Raw genomic sequence first — 17,903 nt, forward strand, 5'->3', positions numbered from 1 at the left:
ACTGAAAAATCCATCACTTCCATGAAATTTCTTGTCTCTCTTATATTTACCTCATCTTTCACCTTTTCTTCTTTTGAAACACTAGTTTAATATTCTTAACCCATGCCATACACCTGGCAACACACACAAAATGCTGGTGGAATGCAGTAGGTCAGGCAGAGGTACAGTCGACATTTTGGGCCGAGACCCTTCGTCAAGACTAACTGAAAGAAGAGATAGTAAGAGATTTGAAAGTGGGAGAGGGAGGGGGAGATCCTATCATTTCGGATCCACCAAGTTCAGGGACAGTTAATACACTCAACCATCAGGGTGAACCAACGGGGACATCTTTACTCACTACAACGCTGAACTGATCACTGAACACAATCTATGGACTTATTTTCAAGGTCTCTGAAACTCATATTCTTAGTATTATTGAGTTATTTGTCTATTTATTTTCGCATTTCCACAGTTTGACTTCTTTTGACAATGGTTGCCTGTCAGTCTTTATGTGTAACTTTTCATTGTTTCTATTCTACTTTGTTATTCTACTACGAATGTCCACAAGAAAATGAATCTCAGTATTTGGTGACAAATAGCTACTTTAGTAATAAATTTACTTTGAACTACTAGTGAAAGACTCCCCTTGGGTGCCATGGTGGCATACAGCTAGCGTGACGCTATTACAGTTCGGTGTGCTCTGGGGCTCTGAGTTCAATTCCGACGCCCTTTATAAGAAGCTTATACATTCTCCCTCTGGCCAGGCCGGTTTCTCCAGGCGCTTCAGTTTCCTCTCACAGTCCAACACGGTTTGTAGGCCAACAGTAACACAGTTAGTAGGTCAATTGGTCATTGTAAATTGTCCTGCGATTAGGCTAGTGTTATACAGGTGGGTTGCTGGGTGGTGCGGCCCGTTGAGCCGGAATGGCCTGTTCCACATTGTATCTCTAAATAAAATAAAGTGAATTAGATGGGGTCTATGACAAATTGCCTCTAATTTGTTAGACCATGAAGGGACTATGGGTCGCCCATTTTGTAAATCCTTATTTTATAGTTATATGGATTTATGTCCTCTGTGTGTGAGCAGATCCTTCCCTGAGCCTATACTTGCTCAAGGGCTGCTGGTATATTCACCTCCAGAGGAATCCAGAAGAATTTCTCCTCCTCCCTATCCCAGTTGATCACTCTCCAGTGTAAGCACAATTTTGTCTCCTCCGTTTCCTACCCTATATACTTCTGCGTCTTCACTTTTTGGGATCTGACTATCGTGGCAGTTAGAGTAACATTTTACAGCACCGGAGATCAGTAATTGGTTCCATTCCTGCCGCTGTCTGTAAGGAGTCTGTACATGCTCCCGGTGATGGTTTGGTCTTCCTCTGCCTGCTCTGGTTTCCTCCCACATTCCAAAGACGTACAGGTTAGGGATAGTAAATCGTGAGCATGCAGAATTGGTGCTGGAATTGTGGTGACCCTTGGGAGCTGCCCCCAGCACATCAAACAGTGTTGGTCATTGACACAAAACAACACATTTCACTGTAATCTGATCGAGTCAGGCAGCATCTATGGAATTGAATGTCAATGTTTCGGGCTGACACCCTTCTTCAGGACTGGAAAGGAAGGGGAAAAATGCCAGAATAAAAAGGTGGGAGGAAGGATAGGCGGACAGCTAGAAAGTGATAGATGAAGCCACAGGGGTGGGAAAGATATAGGACTGGACAGGAAGGAACTGGATAGGAGAGGAGAATGGACCATAGGAGAAAAGGAAGGGACATGGGGAAGGTGATAGGTAGGTGAGAAGAGGTAAGAGGCCAGAGAGGGGAATAGAAGAGGGGAAGGAAAAGGAAATGTTTTTCTTTACCAGAAGGAGAAATCTATATTCATGCCAGCAGGTTGGAGGGTACCCAGATGGAATATAAGGTGTTGCACCACCACTTTGAGGGTGGCCTCATCTTACACAAGAGGAGGCCATGGACCGACATCAGAATGGGAATGGGAATCAGAATTAAAAAGTTTGGCCACCCGGGAAATTCCGCTGTATGATTTTCACTGCATGTTTTGATGTACAAGTGACAAATAAAGCTAATCTTTCATCTTTAGAAGGTCTTTATCTTTGCTAAGGACAGAATTTATTGTCGACATCTAATTGCTTTGAGAGCATGGTGGTGAGCTGACACTTTGAACCATAGGTGTCTTTCTGTGCAGAAAAGGAAGTCTAGGATTAGTAATGGCCTGATCAATGAAATAAAGGGTTTAAGGGTTTGTTATGGGCTATATAGACACACACACACACACAGTGCCAGAGGTCAGGATCAAATCTAGCTCACTGAGGCTATGAGGCAACAACACTATTTCCTTATACGTTCTATGTAACTTTGGAAACAAAGAATGCAAAATGCATAACCAGACAAGAATGAGTTCGCTAACCAGCAATCCGAAGCTGGAAAAAATTTGTACACCTATGAAAAATGTTGGTTAAAATTGGAAAATGATTCTAGTGAGTGGCTGGCACATATAAACAATGAAGAAGCAAAAGGTGATCCTGGACTGGTCCTGAGTTAATTACCGTAGCTAGGGTCAGTACGCAGAGGTGTTAGAATTAACTCTAATTAGAGAGAGAAAACGTCCGCTGATTGGCTCTAGAGTGCCCCCTGCTGGAACAGTAATTAAATGCACATTGTCCTAGCAGATAAACAGGGTTTAGCTGTAATTTCTTACTTCAGCTCCATAACCCCTGTCCTGATTAACTGCTGACATTTAGTACTTAAGCTCACCAGTACAGAGTCAAGTCAGTCAAGTCAGTGAAAGATTATAATTGTCTGTGGAAGTATACTTTACAGAAAGAAAACAAGTATGTTTAACTCAGGGGAGTCTGGTATCTAGGAATAATGAAGATCTACTTTTGGGTCTAATTAGGATTGCCTAACTCTGATTTTAAATGTCATGGGGAAATAATTGAAAGATAATGAAGGATGCAGGAGATGGGAATTTTCCATATGAGCAAGGGAAATAAAACTTTGTCTCATCCGACTCGGACTACACCACCCCCACCCCCCAACCCCAGCACACGCAGGCTCTGACCTCCTGGAAGATCAAGAAAATGTGTCCGATTAATGTCACACCTTCCTTCTCTTTTCCTCTCTATGTGTCTGTCCCTACTCACCTTTCTACCCCCTTCCTCCTAGGTTTCCAAATCTCATTGTCCGAGAAATAAAGATCTCAATTACGAATATCACCTGGACCACCAGGGCGTTTGGACACAGACCTTCATGACCATCACATAAATCAACCACTTAATGTAGTCTAGACTGCAGACGTAACAAATGGACACTCCACATAAACATTAGCAGCAGTTACCAAAGTGTAATTTGGGTTGTAGTCTTCAATAGAAACATGCCATAAAGTATGGGAGCAACGTATAAAGTTTATAACCAAGGTTCCATTAATTTGTATATAAATCCCTCAGTTTACTAACATGAATAGATCAGGGAGTCCTGATTTAGGATTCATCCACTCATAAAGCCACAGTTCTAAACATAGCTTTTTCCATAGCTTTAGAACCTTCACATCTGACCATGAATAATGTAAATTTAATGCAAGCAAAAGTGCATTGACTGGGCTTCAGTGCTGCAGGGATCTAATGATTCACCTAATAATTTATAGTTTGTCACACACTCCCCATTTCAGGTTCCCACAGCTAATGATAAATATACAGGCTGGTGTTACTCACCAGTCAGTGTGTATTCACATTCCACTATATTCATAACACAGATCCACAGAACTATGCCCACGTATCTTCATACTTATACAGAGCAAATCTTAAGAAAAAAAGTCCTGTCTTGAACCTATAGATTCTCATTATACCTAGCGATGCCCAATTTAACTCTACATGTCCCCATACTTATATTTCAAACCTGCCACACCTACATTCACAGATCCTCACAACTGTCCAAACACAAGCGACTCTACAGATGCAGTCCTGCTGAAGGGTCTCGGGCCAAAACATCCACTGTTTATTCTTCTCTGTAGACGTTGATCCTCCAGCATTTTGTGTGCTAACTGTGCAAAGGATCCCCCACTTGCACCCACAAATATCCTTACCACAGGTCACCCTGCACCTACACCTGCAGATTCCCAGACCTGCAAGATCTCAGGTATATGCCTCGAGCATTCTCGTGCCACCACCTGTAATCTGAGTGAATTTAACATTGTTCCGACTTCCCACACAGTCAGTGCAGAAAAACTCACTGGTATTTGTTTTAATTTGCTTTGTCAATCCCTGTCTAGCATTCTCATTCTTCGGGTTACCTGTCCTATCTCGTTAAGTATATGCCATACAAAGACACGTGTGCAGCACCGCCCACATCCCCATAACATTTGCTGCAAGTTTTGTTACCAGTCAGCTGCTGCTTCTCCTCCAAGTTCATCAGAGGTAAAGCCTTCCCCAGCATTGAGGGCATCTACGAAGTGCGCTGAAGCAGGAAAGCAGCGTCCATCATCAAAGATCCTCACCATCTAGGGCATGCTCTCTTCTCGTTGCTGCCATCACAAAAGAGAGGTACAATCACAAACAAGAGAAAACCTGCAGATGCTGGAAATCCAAGCAACACACACAAAATGCTAGCAGAACTCAGCAGGCCAGGCAGCATCTATAGAATAGAGTACAGTCAACGTTTCCAGCCGAGACCCTTCTTCAGGACTCAGGAGGTACAGCAGCCTTAGGTCCCACACCACCAGGTTAAGGAACAGTTGTCACCCTTCAACCATCAGGCTCATGAACCAGTGTGGATAACTTCACTCACCTCAACTCTGAATTGATCACTGAACACAACCTATGGGCTCACTTTCACGAGCTCTATAACTCATGTTCTCAGTACTATTTATTTATTTTTCTCTACATATTTGCACAATTTGTCTTCTTTTGCACACTTGTTGTTTGTCAGACTTTGTTTGTGGATAGTTTTGTTCACGGATTCTATTGTATCTCTTTGTTCTGCTGTGAATGCCTGCAAGAAAATGAATCTTATGGCAGTATATGGTGACATAAAACTACTTCAATGATAAACTTACTTTGAATTTTGAAGTCTCACACTATCCTGACAAGGAAATATATTGGCCTTGATTGACCATGGTGAGGTCTAAATATGAGAACTCTCCACTTTAACAGTATCAAGCGTATGGAATGATCTGTCTAGATGGCATAGATGGCATGTGGACAAAAGCTTTTCACCTGGCAGGTAATCAACACTTTCTCAAGAGTACTCAGAAAATCATAGAGTAAATAGTACAAGACAGAAACAGTCCCTTCTGCCTACCTAACTCTACTATTTCCCGTCAGTCACCTTGTAAGACCATAAGACCATAAGACAAAGGAGCTGAAGTCGGCCATTCGGCCCATCGAGTCTGCTCCGCCATTTTATCATGTGCTGATCCATTCTCCCATTTAGTCCCACTCCCCCGCCTTCTCACCATAATCTTTGATGCCCTGGCTACTCAGATACCTATCAATCTCTGCCTTCAATACACCCAATGACTTGGCCTTATGTACTTTATGGACATACAATCATTCTATGTAGACATCCAAGCTATCTTATGTATTCATATTTACTGTGTATTTAAATATTATTATTATGTTCTTAATCTTTGTGCTGCTTTGGATCCAGAGTAACAATTATCTTGTTCTTCATACACTTGTGTACAAGAAATTATATTAAACAACCTTGAATCTTGAAGCTAATCGCCTCGTGGTCACCTTAAACATTTCTCCTTTCACTCTTAACCTCTGACCTCTAGTTCTAGACGCACACAACCTCAGTGGAAAAAGACTGCCTGCATTTACCCTATCTATACCCCTCATAATTTTGTATACCTCTATCCAATCACCCTTCATTCTCCCTTGCTCCGGGGGATAAAGTCCTAACCTTTTCAACCTTTCCCTATAGCTCAGGTCCTCAAGTCTTGGCAACATCCTGGTAAATTTTCTCTGCATGTCATTATTGATCAAAACAGTGCAACTTCATCGATGCTCCCAAATCGAATGCTGTCCCTTTAAACAAAAACACGCCCCGTTCATGAATATGTAACGCACTTCTCTGAGCGTGACCTACTGTTTTACAAGAATTGATGCACACATGAGACACCCGGAAAAGAGCAACTCTTCACTTCTAGAGATTTTGAGCTGCTGGGAACTTCAAAACTTCACGCCATTCCCGACGATTTCAGCACGCAGATGGTTAGGATTTTCCAATTAATAGACCTAGCAACGATCACTCACCTGTGTTTTTGTGTTGGTTAAAATTGTCTGTATAAGTGACTAGTAAAACACATGTTTGGATTTCAACGGAAAAGAAAATTTATGAGAAAGTTGTAACGTGAAGGATTTTTAATGATTATGGACCGCTGGTGAATTTCTTAAAAGATGTTGAGCGACCAATAATCGTTGGGAAGTGGGAGTGAATTTATTGAAGAACCACGTTGAATCACGTAAAGCTTCAAACCAGAAAGACAAGACTGGCTGCATAGAACTCAAGTGAATATTACAAATCCACTGCTGTCGACAGTACGGAGCAGCTGGATTTTGGGAAGTTTTGGACACCTTTACAAGTTTGGGTGCTGTCAATGCTGCAGACGATCGGCGCTGAAGATTTGACAAACATGAAACGACGAGATGACAGTCCAAGATAAGTTCTCACTCTGAGATCATTACCGATGGGATCAAGCATGCTGCGTTTATCTTCCTGGTATGTTCACTGTGTTTAAAGTGTTCTGTTCCGCTCCAAGTAGAAATTATTTTAATTACATAGATTGCAAACCTAACCCTTTGAATTTGTGCAACGTCGTGCACGTGCCGCTTCATGCATCTTTTCTTACAACGTAATGCAATCCGTTCTGATAATGTTGAACGGCTAAAGATCTAATGAATCCACATTATTTAATTGGAATGAATTATATGCTGAATTCTGTTTCTTTTGGGCAGTGGGGTTTGGGATAACATATGATGCAGGGAGGGGGATTTTATTAATTCTTTAGTCATTTATCTCTTTCATGTCCTTTTTTTTTACACACCGCACTCCCTATCAAACGCCCGCAGGAGAAGGCATTGCTGGAAATCTTGGCTGCTGGCAGGGTTGGTACTGGGATGTGGCGCATTCTGCGGGGCTCAGGTGAGTGGCAATAAGAATTTAACCACTGAAAACCAAAACCTCAACTTTGGCTTGCGTTTAATGGACGACTTTAATTCCCACGTGCGTTTTATTGTGCATTGTTACCTTCCCATGAAGTGAAACTGTTGTTAAAATTAAGATGAACTGGCTACCACGTTCAATGTTACTGGTGCTTGAGTTTCTGTCGGTATCATTTGTCACAGAGGAAATATGTCTAAAATGAGCTTGAGACGTGGTCTACAGTCACGCCGCCTGTGTTTGTTCAGACGTCTTCTCGGGCTGTCCCTCGGGATGGAGAATGATTTGCTTCCGTTGAGTTTGTGAACTGTGGGAAACGCGTGCTCTTCCACAAAAGTCGTGCCTGACTGCCCGGGACCATCGTTTCTGAGGCGCCCTGCTCCTTCTATCACTTGCACAGACCTTAACGTGTGTCAATGCATTCACACAGTGCACCTTCTTCACCGAGAGGAGTCATGGGCCAGAGCTAGCCAGGAATCGAAGGGCATGCTGCCTTACTTTAAGAGGTTTTGAGGTTCTGAGCGTATTCCCGAGTCCTTCCCCCCTCTGCCTGTTAAACCTTTTCCTGTGGCAGAACTCTGAATAGTGTTTGGGAACTTGGCCGCTGTGTTTTACAGGATTGCTTTTATATTTTTATTTATTGAGATTTTATGCATTTTTATGATTAGTGATCATTGCAATCTTCTTTACACTGGTGTGCTGATAAACGACAATAAACAATCACGAATCTTGGTGTTAGCCCTGCGTCTGCAGGTGCCTGCCATGCCGATCTCCGTCCACCCGACCTCCCAAATATAGCTGTGGTCTAGATGCTGGAGCCATTGACCTGGGAGGGAGCACTGATGTTGATTTACTTATTTGAGTGAGTTTGAGGGTAGCCTTGGTGGTATTTCCCCATGCTTTGACGTGTTGGCTCTGAGTAGAGCAGTCTGTCGGAAGTCATGAATCACTGTTGTCCAATAGAGCATGTGTTTTGGGACAGGCAAGTTCAAGTTGATTGTCATTCAGCTGTCAGCATGTATAGGACTAAACGAAACAAAATTCCCCAAGGGCCAAGGTGAAGAACACAGTACATATGTCTCATACAGAATATTAATTAACAGTAATACAATAATATTAACAGATAAAAAAGTATTCTGTAGATGTAGATACGACATATAGTATACTTAAGTATATAACAGCATTCCTACTATTGGCACTGTCAAAGATAATGTATTCTGGGTAGTAGCAGTGTTTTCAGGAGTCTCACAGCCTGGGGGAAGAAGCTGTTACCTAGCCTTTGTTCCTTCTACACTTTCTGCGTGACGTGGTCTTCAAACACCCGTTTTGTTTGACCAATAACTGTACTGCCACAATGAATTGCATCATCAATGTCTGCCTTTGTCAAGAGGCAGCTCCTAATCTATGGGTAATGATTTCCCATTTTCCAGGTTATTGACATATCTCATAAACACAAGAGAGCCATATGGGAATCGAGAGTAACACACACACACAAACTGCTGGAGGAACTCAGCAGATCAGGCTCCACCTATGGAGGGGCATAAATAGTTGACATGCTGGGCCAAGGTCTTGCATCAGGACTGGAAAGGAGAGGGTAATATGCCAGAATAAGGAGAAGGTGTGGAGGGAGGAGTACATGCTGGCAGGTGACAGGTGAAACCAGGTGAGGGGGGAAGATGTGTTAGTGGGTGAGTGGATGGGGTCGGGGGATGAAGCTGGAGGGAGACAGGTGAAAAGGGTAAAGGGCTGAAGAAGAAGGAATCGGGTAGGAGAAAAGAGTGGATCATGGAGAAAGGGGGAGAGGAGGGGCAACAGAGGGAGGTCATATTTCTTCATCTCATATTTCTCCCCATATTTACCGTGGTTGGAAATAGGCTAGTAATGCGTATAAGATAGCATCAGAAAAACAGAAAATATTCATTAAGTCAGGTAGCATCTGTGAGGCAAGAGCCTGAATTAAAGCCCAAGTCAATGACCTGCCATTAGAACTCAGAATAGACGATTATAATAGAATTTTTACAATGGGATGGGAGAGAATGTTTTGCCTTGATAATAAGTGATAAATATAATAGTGACCCTATCCACTCTCCAAAGATGCTGCCTGAACTACCAAGTCTTTCCAATATATTCTGTTTTCATTTCAGATATTCAGCATCTATTCTTTATTGTTTTTGGCTGCAGACCTAACAATCAAATGGTTGGACAAGTGTTTGTCTTTACACAGCCTGACATCGAATTTTGATGTACATTATGACCTTTGTATGTCAAAAGTGCTATGTAAATAAAAATCAAAGTTGTTATAGGTAATTCAAATCAACTGAGAATAAACAGTCACCATTTTGGGCCGTGACCCTTCCTCAGGAGTGTTTACGTCGACTGTTTACTCTTTTCCGTAAATGCTGCCTGGCCTGCTGAGTTCCTCCAGCATTTTGTGTGCGTTGCTTGGATTTCCAGCATCTGCAGATTTTCCCGTGTTTGTGGTGCAACCCTGAGATTTATTTTCTTGTGTTCATACTCTATAAATGGAATAATAACTGTAACAAGACTGCCCAACTTGAGCATTCCAACAGAGTGTAGAGAAAGGGATGTTTATGTGAGAATGCTGTTCTTGGACTACAGTTCAGCATTCAACACCATAATTCCCTCCAGGCTCAACAAGAAGCTCAGAGACCTCGGCCTTGACCCTGCCTTATGCAGCTGAATCCTGGACTTCCTGTCAGATCGCCAGCAGGTGGTGAGAGTGGGCTCCTTCACCTCTGCCCCTCTGACCCTCAACACAGGAGCCCCTCAGGGCTGTGTACTAAGCTCCCTCCTTTACTCCCTGTATACCCACGACAATTTTGCCACCCACAGCTCCAATCTGCTAATTAAATTTGCTGCGACACTACACTGATTGCCCTAATCTCAAATAATAATGAGGCAGCCTACAGAGAGGAAGTCATCACCCTGACACAGTGATGTCAAGAAAACAAACTCTCCCTCAATGTTGCAAAAACAAAGGAGCTGGTTGTGGACTACAGGAGGAATGGAGACAGGCTAACCCCTATAGACATTATTGGATCTGGGGTTGAGAGGGTGAACCACTTTAAGTTCCTCGGCATAAACATCATCGAGGATCTCACGTGGTCTGTACGTACCGGCTGTGTGGTGAAAAAGGCATAACAGCACCTCTTTCACCACAGACAGTTGAAGAAGTTTGGTACGGCTCCCCAAATTCTAAGAACTTTCTATAGGGGCACGATTGAGAGCATCCTGACTGGCTGCATCTCTGCCTGGTGCGGGAACTGTACTTCTGTCAATTGCAAAACTCTGCAGAGAGTGGTGCAGACAGCCCAGCACATCTGTAGATGCGAACTTCCCAGTATTCAGGACATTGACAAAGACAGGTGTGTAAAAACGGTCCAAAGGATCATTGGAGAACTGAGCCACCCCAACCACAAACTGTTCCAGCTGCTACCATCTGGGAAACGGTAGCGCAGCATAACAGCCAGGACCGGCAGGCTCTGGGACAGCTTCTTCCACCAGGCCATCAGACTGATTAATTCATGCTGATTGCTACTGTATTTCTATGTTATATAAACTATCCTGTTGCACATAATATTTATTATAAATTACTATAATTGCACTTTGCACATTTGAACAGAGACAGATTTTTACTCCTCATGTATTTGAAGGATGTAAAGTAATAAAGTCAATTCAATTCAATTCAAAATGCAAATACAAATATAAAGAAATAACAATAATAAATATCAAGACCATGAGATGAAGAGTCCTTGAAAGTGAGTCCATTAGTTGTGGGAATATTTTAATGATGGGGCAAGTGAAGTTGAGTGAAGTTAACCCCTTTGGTTGAAGACCCTAGTTGAAAATGTATGGGCATCAATATCAAATTAGGATCAGATCTCAGATTTGCGGGTCCCAGCAGTTAAATTGCCTTCTGTCAGCCATGACCACAGCTCACATACGAACAATGTTCCTTCTGTGGGAGTCTGTCACTGAAAATTAAAATTCACTCCTGCTTTCTGATCAAAGATGATTTGCAGTCTACAGGGAGAAGCCTCATGTCTGCCCAGTGCTCCTCCACCATTCAATTGCTTACTTAACCTGCTAAGATAAAATGAGATGAACAGATTTTTACATGGAGAAAGTGTGAAACTAACACTTTCAAAGCAAATTAGCAATTATTAATATCTTACCACAAACCAATTTGGATTAGGCCTCGTGCATTGTATGCCTTCAAATGATCTTCATTAGTGTGGCTTACTGTTTTTTTAAACATTGGCTTGTTCTTGTATCTGCTAAAAACACTACATTGTTTACATGCTGGCTCACACTCAGGTTATAGTGTGGAGAGATGTAGACTATTCTCTGAATTAGGAGCAATTCAGAAATCAGAGATACAAAGGGACTAGGGAGTCCTCATGCACGATTCCCTAAAGGTTATCTTTCAGGTGGTAAGGAAAGCAAACGCAATGTTAGCGTTCTTTTCAAGAGGACTAGAATATAAAAGTAAGGATGTAATACCAAGGTTTTATAAAGCATTGGTCACACTGCATTTAGTGTATTGTGAGCAGTTTTGGGCTCCATATGTGCTGGCATTAAAAAGGGTCCAGAGGAGGTTCACAAGAATGATCCCAAGAACTAAAGGGTTAATGTATGAGAAGTGTTTGATAGCTGTGGGCCTGTACTCATTAGTGTTTAGAAGAATGTTGGGGGACCTAGTTGAAACCTACTGAATATTGAAAGGCCTAAATAGAGTGGCCATGGAGAGGTGTTACTTATAGTGGAGAAGCCTAGGACCAAAGGGCACAGCACCAGAATACAAAGATGTCCCTTTTGAACAGAGGTGAGACGGAATATTTTAGCCAAAGGGCGGTGAATCTGTGGAATTCATTGTTACAGATGGCTTGGGAGGCCGAGTCATTGGGTATTTTTAAAGTGGAGTTTGATGGCTTCTCGGCTAGTCAGGGTGTCAGAGGTTTCTGGGAGAAGGCAGGAGAATAGTGCTGAGAGGGATAATGAATCCACCATGACAGAACGGCAGAACAGACTGGCTGGGTCAAATGGCCTAAGCCCTATGATCCTATACGCGTTGTTCCGTTTCAGTTAGGAGATTACTACTTAACTTTAAATCTGGTGAATTTCAATGCTTGCCTATGTTACATGAACAATTTCAGGGGCAATGAAAATGTATAAACAACTTCACGCACCATCTCTTTAGCTTGTTTTTACTTCAGTGCACGAAGCTATAGGGTAACATAATCTGGATATTTTCCTAACTAAACCAACATTTATTGGCCATCCTTATTGCTCATGAAATGGTGGTGGTGAGCTAATGTCTTGAACTCTATCCCTCCCTCTCCTGTCTTCTCCTATCATTTTGGATCTCCCCCTCCCCCTCCAACTTTCAAATCCCTTACACACTCTTCCTTCAGTTAGTCCTGACGAAGGGTCTCGGCCTGAAACGTCGACTGCACCTCTTCCTAGAGATGCTGCCTGGTCTGCTGCGTTCACCAGCAACTTTGATGTGTGTTGCTTGAATTTCCAGCATCTGCAGAATTCCTGTTGTTTAATGTCTTGAACTACTGGTTAAGTTGCACATCAAGGATATGATCTCTTTGGAGAGGGTACAGAGGAGATTCATCTGGATGGTGCCTGGATTGGACCATTTCAATGATAAGAGGAGACTGGACAGGCTGGGTTTATTGTCCTTGGAGCTGAGAACACAAAGGGATAACCTGATAGAGGAAAATAAATTTTATGGGAAGAATGGACAGGGTAAAGAGTAAAACTCTTTTCCCCGAGCTGGTGATGGGTTTGCAGGGAATTGTGTCTGAGATTAAAGGGTGTAGGTTAAAAGATAATGAGGTAAGCAGTTTAGAGAAGAAATGTATGGGAATTTTTTCTCTCTCACTGAGGCTGGTTGGAGTCTGGACTGTGCTGCCTGCTGTGGTGATGGAGGCAGAGAGTCCCATGATATTTAAGAGACATTTAGACAAAAATCTGGGTTGCCAAGGTGCAGTGTGTGACGACTCTAAGAAGGTAATTGGATTTAGCTTCGATACGTACAACAGGGGGCATGGGCAATGTGAGCCGAAGAGCTCGTTTCTCTGCTGTAGGACTCCATGACTCTACACTCAAAGTTGAGAATGAACAGTGATAAATTTCCAGGAATGAAAGGTGAGGAAATTATCAAGCTGATGATGGGGTTGGCACAGTACCATAGTGGTTGGTGTATCGCTTTACAGTGCCGGCGGTAAGATCGGGGTCTGATTCCCTCCGCTGTCCGTAAGGAGTTAGTAATCTATGTTCTTCCCCATGGTTGCTTGGGTTTCCTCTGGGCGATCTGGTTTCCTCCCACATTACAAAGATGCACAGTTAGCATGCCCACAAACCTATGACCCTTGCCAGCTGCCTGGACCACAATTCTCGTTGATTTGATTTGATGCAAACAATGCATTTCACTGTTTGTTTTGATATACATTTGATAAATAAAGCTAATCTTTATTTATCTTTATAAGCTTGGTGGTATGTTCTCACAATAAACTACTTATAATAAGTTTCTCATGTCTCTCTTGGAATGTCTGAAAGTGCTTTACCACTAGTGAAATACATAGAACACAGTATCGGAACCGGAATCAGAATCAGGGTTGTATTGTGAAATCTGTTAACCTTGCAGCTGTACATGCAGTACATGATAATATGGAAAAAGATCTGAATTACAGTATATATATATGTATATATATTAAATAGTTAAGTTAAAATGAGTAATGAAAAACAAAAGTAAATTTAAAAAGTAGTGAGGTACTGTTCATAGGTTCAATATCAATTCAGAAATCAGATGACAGAGGGGAAGAAGCTGTTCTTGAATCACTGAGTGTGTGCCTTCAGGATACAAACAGGCCCTTCAGCCCATCTTGTCCATTCTGACCATGATGCCAATCTAAACTAATCCCGAGTCCCTGTGTCTGTCTAAATGCCTCTTAAAAACTTTGACAACGTATTTGCTTCTGCCATCATTCTGGCAGCATATTCCAAGCAGCTGCCACTCTCCGTGTAATTAAAAACAACACATTTACCTTGTAATTATCTTTTAAATTTTCCCCTCTCACCTGAAACCTTTTTCTTCAAAAATTTGGCATTTCCACACCAGAAAAAGACTCTGAAAATCTATCCTAATGTTATATATGTCTATCAGGCAACCTTTGAAGTTCAGTTATCATTGTAAAGTACAGAAAACAACAGCTAATTTAAGTACAGGAGGCTTCCACAAACAAACATTTGACCAAGACCAGATTTTTTAAGAAGCTTAACTGAGAGATAAATATTGACCTTGGCACATCTCTTCTCTTTGTTGACAGTGGCAGCAGAGCTAAACTGAGAGAGAGAAAACTAGCCTTGTATGTCCATTGGGAATGGGAGGAGTCCAATTAGTCACTGGACTTCAGTAGAATGAAGGCAGATCTCTGGCCTAAATCCATGTACCCACCTTTTTTCATTCTATCCAATAATATCATTGATTTAGTAAATGTCATTTATATAAGGCAATTCTCAAGTTTTAACGCACTTACAGAAATGCACTCAGTGGCTACTTTATTAGGTATATTTGTACACTTGCACATTCATGCAAATATTTAATCAGCGAATCATGTGGCAGCAACCCATTGCATAAAAGCATGCGAACATAATCAAGGGGTTCAGTTGTCGTTCAGACCAAACATCCACATGGGGAAGAAATGTGATCTAAGTGACTTTGGCTGTGGATTGATTGTTGGTGTCAGACAGGCTGACTTGAGTTTCTTAGAAACTGCTGATCTCCTATGACTTTCATGCACAACGGTCTCTAGAGTTTACAGTGAGTGAAAAACAAAAAAAAAGTCAGTGATTGGCAGTCCTGATGGCTGAAACTCCTTGTTAATGTGAGAAGTCAGAGGAAAATGTCCAAAATCATTCAAGCTGATAGGAAGGCAACGGGAAGGTGACAGTAAGGCAAATAACCACATGTTATAACAGTGGTGTGCAGAAGAGCATCTGTCAAGCCTTGAAGTGGATGGGCTACAGCAGCAGAAGACCACAAACTTGCACGCAACATACTGAGTGTATTTTCTGACCTTATTTCTTCAAAAACCTGGCTATAATGTTCAGATTGATCTTTTGACTTACACTCCTAGTCCAATGAAAATATCATACTTGTTCACAATCTATCCCTACTACTTCTCCTTACTATCATGAAAATTTCCATTAAATTGACCCTTGATCTTCCAAAAAAAAACAGTTTTTCAATGTTGCTGCAAGTACTTTTCGTAAATTTACCATGTTTTTTTAAAATTATTACCACAGGCAAAAGTCCTTTAAAAAACTTTTTACAACAGTTTCCAGGCCACATACAGCACAGTTGAAAAGAAGTTTAAAACTTCCCTTGTGCCTTGTTTGAAATTTTAGCCATAACCTCATGTCCTTAATGTGACTTAGAATGTAAGCATACTGCAATCCCGTGTGAGATTGATAAATGAATAGCAGTTTAAGTCTGATTATTACTTTTGAGCTTGTCTCCAACTGGGATTATTAATCCACCAAATCTTTTCAGTGCTTAATGTTTAATATTTTTATGTACAGTGGATTTTGTTTAACTGGGACAGCTGCTTATTCGGATCAACTCTTAAAGAACAAAAACTGATTGAGAAAATAGTTGGGATTCCCTTCATTTATTTGGGACACTATGCCACTTAATTGGGCAGAAGACTTTTTGCCCAACAGATTCTAGCTAGCATACGACATGTGCTCTTGTTTGCAGTTAGACACTATACCTTGCTTAGACCAAACAGTGTTAATAGTGTCAGTTGCACATGCTCGTGTTCAAAAAGCAGTGATTTTGTCACCGATGGTTGGCGAGAAGTAAGCAGTAAGACAATTCAGAACTGTTTTACTCACTGTAGTTTCAAGCATTCAGGCTTGGAGGTGCTAGAAGCAACTGGGAGTGTAAGTGAAATAATTTCACCACTTCAACAAGTTAGGAACTCTGAAGAATCTGAAGGTATCAGCAATCATCTTGGATGTTACAATGAATATGAAGATTAGGAGGATGCAATCACAGATAGGATTGTATAAAGGTAGTCCATTGTCTACACTCGATATCTGCAATGATTTTGTTCACTTACAGTCAATCAAAATACCCAGCAGCCTAAGCTGAATTTCTCCGTCAATTAATATTAGGAACTTATACACAGTTTTATTGTACTGTAGTAGTAGAGATAGTATTCTAATTTGTTCTGTATTCATTTAAATACATAATTTGTTACTCAGTGAAATGACAGTTTGGCTTATTTATACCTTTTTAACTATTTCCATGAAGCTTCGGCGAAGAGATCTGCCGCTTAATATGGTCAAACTGTACTGATCCCGATGTGTCCCAACTAACCGGAATCCACTGTATTTACATGTCATTGGGAAAACAAGGCTACAACCTCAATGTCAACGTAACAAGTATCCAAAGAAAGAGGTGAATAGATGAGGATGTCTCTTTAAATTTTATAACATCAGACTGGTGGTTCGGCACAGTACTGTGAGTGCTGACAATCCTGATTCTGATATGGGTCTCTATTGTGGACTGAGAGTGGGAAGGGGACAGGGAGAGGGGAATCATGGTTGGGAAAAGGGGAAGTGAGAAGGTAGGTAGTGGGAACCACCAAAGAACTGCACCCCCCTATGGCATTCCATGCTCGCCATTCTCAACATCCTTTGCTCCTGCCAGATTTACATTTCTGCTCCATGTTGACAAATACAGTACTGTGCTAAAGTCTTGCGCACATATATATATAGCGGGTGGAGCACCACGGGAGGCGTGTGAGACAGATAGCAGATAGGGAGTGCCAGGGCAGTGGGTGGTGCAGGTGCAGACACACCCAGCCCTGAGACACCAGTCCTGGTCCTTTGGTTCCAAACAATTGGTTTATTGATCATTACAGGATGTCTCTCTGGTGCTTCCTGCTCCCTCCCCTCTCCCTTCCCCTTTTCCCAACCATGATTCCCCTCTCCCTGTCCCTTTCCCACTCTCAGTCCTCAATAGAGACCCAGATCAGAATCAGGTTCATCATCACTCACGTGTCATAAAATTACTTTCTTTTGTGGCAGCAGTACAGTGCAATACATAAAATTACTACAGTACTCTGCAAAGGTCTTGAGCACCCTAGCTACAATATATATGTGTGCCTCAGAATTTTGCACAGTACTGTATTTTTATAATAAATTCACTTTTTCTGAAAATTTGCACAGTACTGTATTTTTATAATAAATTCACTTTTTCTGAAAATTTGCACAGTACTGTATTTTTATAATAAATTCACTTTTTCTGTGAATCATAGAGTGTAGTCATGGGTGATAAATTAAAGCAGTAACCCTTCATTATTTATTATTTAGTGATACAGTGCGGAGTAAGCCTTTCTGGCCCTTTGAGCCATGCTGTCCCAGCAACCCACAACCCCGATTAACCCTAACCTAATCATGGGACAATTACAGTAATTAACCGACCAACCGGCATGTCTTTGGACTGTGGGAGGAAACTAGAGCACCCAAAGGAAACTGGAGCACCCGGAGGAAACCCACACATTCCGCGGGGAGGATGTACATAGACTCTTCACAAAACGGCACCTCTGGCATACCCCGAGCTGTAATAGCATTGTGCTAACCACTGTACTACAGTGGCGCACAAGGCTTATTCCGTTGAATAAGTACTGAGGTGCACATTGG

The 17,903-nt window shown here is 41.8% G+C and overlaps 1 protein-coding gene across 1 annotated transcript in view; it reads left to right on the forward strand.

The window, feature by feature from the left end:
* The first annotated feature begins 6,098 nt into the window (after positions 1 to 6,098).
* adamtsl5 (ADAMTS like 5) overlaps positions 6,099 to 17,903 on the forward strand; it is a 139,538-nt gene continuing 127,733 nt past the window's right edge. Inside the window, exons 1-2 of the mRNA XM_072244513.1 lie at positions 6,099 to 6,716; positions 7,067 to 7,139. Coding sequence (XP_072100614.1) covers positions 6,685 to 6,716; positions 7,067 to 7,139 — 105 coding nt within the window. The 5' untranslated portion in view covers positions 6,099 to 6,684. The remainder of the gene's footprint in view (positions 6,717 to 7,066; positions 7,140 to 17,903) is intronic.

The sequence above is a fragment of the Mobula birostris genome, chromosome 26 (genome assembly GCF_030028105.1).
Source record: "Mobula birostris isolate sMobBir1 chromosome 26, sMobBir1.hap1, whole genome shotgun sequence".
Lineage (NCBI taxonomy): Eukaryota > Metazoa > Chordata > Chondrichthyes > Myliobatiformes > Myliobatidae > Mobula > Mobula birostris.